The sequence below is a fragment of the Micromesistius poutassou genome (genome assembly GCF_964030765.1).
Source record: "Micromesistius poutassou genome assembly, chromosome: 22".
Classification (NCBI taxonomy): domain Eukaryota; kingdom Metazoa; phylum Chordata; class Actinopteri; order Gadiformes; family Gadidae; genus Micromesistius; species Micromesistius poutassou.
In genome coordinates, this window is record NC_140292.1 from 9,147,255 (window position 1) to 9,152,254 (window position 5,000).

General features: G+C 49.7%; 1 protein-coding gene across 1 annotated transcript in view; it reads right to left on the reverse strand.

Moving 5' to 3' along the window:
• Positions 1-2,227: 2,227 nt before the first annotated feature.
• The window catches only part of mrrf (mitochondrial ribosome recycling factor), a 19,016-nt gene continuing 16,243 nt past the window's right edge, over positions 2,228-5,000 (reverse strand). The window contains exons 6-7 of the mRNA XM_084486525.1: positions 4,412-4,571; positions 2,228-3,309 (exon numbers count right to left, since the gene is read on the reverse strand). Of these exons, the coding sequence (XP_084342651.1) occupies positions 3,232-3,309; positions 4,412-4,571 (238 nt within the window). The 3' untranslated portion in view covers positions 2,228-3,231. The remainder of the gene's footprint in view (positions 3,310-4,411; positions 4,572-5,000) is intronic.

A 5,000-nucleotide genomic window follows, 5' to 3' on the forward strand; every position in this document is an offset into this window, starting at 1 on the left:
CATCCACATGCAGGCACAGTCTGTGGCTAGGTCATTTCAAATTAATGACACTGAAAATAATAGTGTGTCAATATTGCCTACTGCACTTTAAGTCTAATGTGACTACTTTCATTAAAACAGTTCTCAGAAAGGACTAACCTAGACTAGAGAGAAAAGAGGTTTGGGCATTGAACTGCCTGTCCTCGTCCCAGCGAACATAACAGGCCCCGGGATGTGAGGCGCCAAATCAACTGTTTGCTGAACTTATTAGAATTGTATATTTTTAAAAGCAAGAGCCAAAGAACACAACACACAACTCCTCTTTTTAACACTCTGCCACGTACACACAAACTCATGGCCCTTGCCTCCGTCCCACACACACACACACACACACACACACAACACACACACACACACACACACACACACACACACACACACACACACACACACACACACACACACACACACACACACACACGTCAAAAGAGGCGGGTGCAGCTAGTAGTAACATTCGAGGCGAACGGGTAATTCACTTGATAAATGTCAAGCGAAATGAAGCTATCAGCTGAAAGCAATTTCCTTGCGCTGGCCTGTGTTCTGCGCCAGGGATCTGGGAGATTTTCACTCCTCCATCGATCATGAAGCCTCTGTTTCAGGCCAAGGTACACAATGCCCCCAAATTGCTGACATATGGACCCAGAAACACCGCAAGAAAACCTGCCATTTGCACCCCACCCCTCTTCTGTCCCGACCCAACCGTCTCCTCCGCTAAACTGTTGTTTATCCAACGACTCCAGGCCATTAAAACACAGCAGCTCAGAGACGCAGCGAGAGAGAGAGATAGAGAGAGAGAGAGAGAGAGAGAGAGACACACACAAACAGACAGAGAGAGGGACACACAGAGCCACATAGACAAATAGAGAAGCACAGACACATACAGAGAGACACACACAGACAGAGAGAGGGATACACATACAGACAGTGTGAGAGAGAGACACACACAGACGGAGAGAGAGATAGGCAGAGAGAGAAACAAGAGAGGGAGATACAATCTGTAAAAGATAGAAACATGTTGTGTCCAACCAAGACGCTAAAGAGAAGGCCAAATAGGAATATATGGGAGCAGAATTGATATGTGGCAGGTATCTGGGGAGCCAAGAGTGATTGGGCACATGATGGTGTAGATCTGCTGCCACGACAGGTCAGCTGTAAACAGCAGTCCTACTATGTTACAGCAGAACCTCTGATCCAGCAGTCCTACTATGTTACAGCAGAACTTCTGATCCAGCAGTCCTACTATGTTACAGCAGAACTTCTGATCCAGCAGTCCCACTGTGTTACAGCAGAACCTCTGATCCAGCAGTCCTACTATGTTACAGCAGAACCTCTGATCCAGCAGTCCTACTATGTTTACAGCAGAACCTCTGATCCAGCAGTCCTACTGTGTTACAGCAGAACCTCTGATCCAGCAGTCCTACTGTTTTACAGCAGAACCTCTGATCCAGCAGTCCTACTGTGTTACAGCAGAACCAGGGCATTTTTGTGTATTTCTACAGTGGCCAGTCTACACGTGTTGATTTGAACCTTTACAGAATGTTTTTAACGGTTTTACTACAGCCGGCCGAGTTTGTGGTTTGCCGAGTACAGGCCTACAGATCCCCGCCTCCAGCAACACGATCGGTAGAAAGAAATACGAAGCGGAAAAGACAGTGAACGCCCCCGTTCACCATGATCTGAGCTGGTCTACATTCACAATTCACATTTAATCTGAAGTCCGATTTCTGAGACTCGGCTTTCAGTAGCTTTTGGTGACAGCTGACCCAAGTGGAACCGCAACATCAATTGTCAGCGCCATGTTTGTGGTTCTCAAACAGGTCCTCAAAGTGGGGACTTGAGCAATGCATGCACCAGAGCCATCAGATGCTCACCGCCTCGCCGCTCAAAAGATTAAGCCCTTTGAGCCGACATTTTTGTGCTTCATTTTTCCGTTTGAATACAGTAAGTATTGTACGAGCGAACGGACGGCGCAATCACAGACATACGGAACCCTACTGCCTAATGGCTGTGATGTCATCACGCAGGGCCCCCAAGTCTACACAGGAAGCGCCCAATATCAATCCTACTAATGGAGAGAGAGAGAGAGAGAGAGAGAGAGAGAGAGAGAGAGAGAGAGAGAGAGGTTGTGGTAAAACAAGAAAGGAAAGGGGGAAAGAAAAAGTGAAAACAAGAAAGTTGACGCAGAAGGGAGCATTTGTTTTTCCTTTAATGGACACCATCAATAATGTTACGTTTCCTGCTGTACTGTGTTTAGAGAGGGTAACCATATTATCAATCGTAGACACGGGCATCAATTAAAATACTTATTTTCCCACCCCTTCAAGATAACTCTGGTTTTTTCACATGACTTTGAATCAAATGTGAAGCAAATGTTTGGCAACGCAAACGGCGCTATCTTTTTCTGGAAGAGGGAGGAGGGTTCTGCGTTGGTGGAACAAACTCGGCGCTCTTCACTCTGACCGCCGAGAACAGAACCCGCAGAAAGCAGTTGACACTCGGACGGGTGCGCTTGTTTTATATAAACAGAACCGGCTTGTGGCACCGTGTTTGATTAGGAGGAGGCCCGCACGTCCCATTAAAAGAACATTCATCCCCCCGCTGCATGTTCGTTTGAAGAGAGAGAGAGAGGGAGAGAGGGAGGGAGAGGGAGAGGGGGAGAGGGAGAGGGAGAGAGAGGGAGGGAGAGGGAGGGAGAGAGAGAGAGGGAGAGGGGGAGAGAGAGGGAGAGGGGGAGAGGGAGGGAGAGAGAGAGGCAGAGGGAGAGAGAGAGAGCGAGAGCAAGGAGGAAGGGAGAAGGCTGGAAGGGAGGAAGGAAGGAGGTAAGGTCGCTGTTGTTTCCATGCCGACTTCTGTTTGTGTATCGACAGTTGAAACAGATTGCGCCCAGAAGCGCGACGTAGGGCCCCGTGTCATCACGGAGCAACCAAACCTCAGAGTAAACCAAACGTTGGGCCTACCAGCCGCAACTAAATGGTCCGTTAATGGAGCTTTCCAGAAGCATCCGCAGCCAGGTGGGAATGACTTCCATAAGCGGCCACGCCCGCCGTTAATCTCTAGCTCCCGGTATCAATATGATAATAGTACCACCGCACATCTCGCCTCAACGTACACAATGACCAGTGGCCGTAATATAAAGCACAGAATACTAAATGAGTTAAGTATTAAAGTGATGCGTCGCTTTTATTGGCATGGTTAGCCTAGTAGCTCCTTAGTCTTGGACGCTAGCTGCTTGTCAATGTCGACGGCCATGTTGTCCGCCATTTGCTGGAGCTGGAAGTAAAACACACACAGAGAAGCGTTCAGTTAGTCATCCGGTCCTGACCTCGCCCTCGCCCATCCCTAACCCACCTCTGACCCTAAACCACCTCTGACCCAGCCTTTTTTAAAACAATTTTTATTTCTATGCTTTATTATAGAGTGAGATAGAGAGGAAGGTATGGGAGAGAGAGGGGAGGACATGCAGCAAAGGACCACGGGCATACCCTAACCATCCTCTAACCCTAACCACCCTCTAACCCTAACCATCCTCTAACCCTAACCCTAACCATCCTCTAACCCTAACCACCCTCTAACCCTAACCATCCTCTAACCCTAACCCTAACCATCCTCTAACCCTAACCACCCTCTAACCCTAACCACCCTCTAACCCTAACCAACCTCTAACCCTAACCAACCTCTAACCCTAACCACCCTCTAACCCTAACCAACCTCTAACCCTAACCAACCTCTAACCCTAACCACCCTCTAACCCTAACCACCCTCTAACCCTAACCACCCTCTAACCCTAACCAACCTCTAACCCTAACCAACCTCTAACCCTAACCACCCTCTAACCCTAACCATCCACTAACCCTAACCACCCTCTAACCCTAACCACCCTCTAACCCTAACCATCCTCTAACCCTAACCATCCTCTAACCCTAACCACCCTCTAACCCTAACCAACCACTAACCCTAACCAACCTCTAACCCTAACCAACCTCTAACCCTAACCACCCTCTAACCCTAACCATCCTCTAACCCTAACCATCCTCTAACCCTAACCATCCACTAACCCTAACCACCCTCTAACCCTAACCATCCTCTAACCCTAACCAACCTCTAACCCTAACCAACCACTAACCCTAACCATCCACTAACCCTAACCACCCTCTAACCCTAACCATCCTCTAACCCTAACCAACCTCTAACCCTAACCAACCACTAACCCTAACCAACCACTAACCCTAACCCTAACCATCCTCTAACCCTAACCATCCTCTAACCCTAACCACCCTCTAACCCTAACCAACCACTAACCCTAACCATCCACTAACCCTAACCCTAACCATCCACTAACCCTAACCATCCACTAACCCTAACCACCCTCTACCTGTTTCTCCAGCAGCCGGATGGTGTCCTCGGACGTCTCCTCCTTGGCCTTCTTGACCTGCGTGACGGCGTTGGAGCGCACCCTCCTCAGGGAGTCCTTGGCCTTGTTGCTCAGCTGCTTGGCCAGCTTGCCCAGGTTCTCCCTGTGCTCCCGCGTCACCCTGGAGCCCCCCGGGGGGAGGAGGGGGAGACGGGGGAGGAGGGAGCGGGAGGATGAGGGGGAGCGGGGGGGGGGGGGGGAGAGAGCGTTTGGGTTGGGGGTGTGGCATAGTGTACCTAGACATGAGATGATTCACCTGTATCCACCTTATTCCGCGACCGTTGTATTTTCCCATGATTCATAGCGGCCCGCCGGTTTTTCCATTTCCGAGTCGAGTGCTGTTTACGTGGCGGCTAGCACATTCGCACCGCTGGCGCGTCTCTTTAAGGCTACGGCGGATATTTGAAGTTATATATTACATTAAGGTCAAAATGGCAGGTGGTGCCCCAGCTCATCCTCTCACTGAAGTCCTACCAGCTACGTATTCTCCCTTCTGACTGGAAACGGGAAACCGGACTGGTCGTCATGGCGGCGCACATTGTTTAGCCTG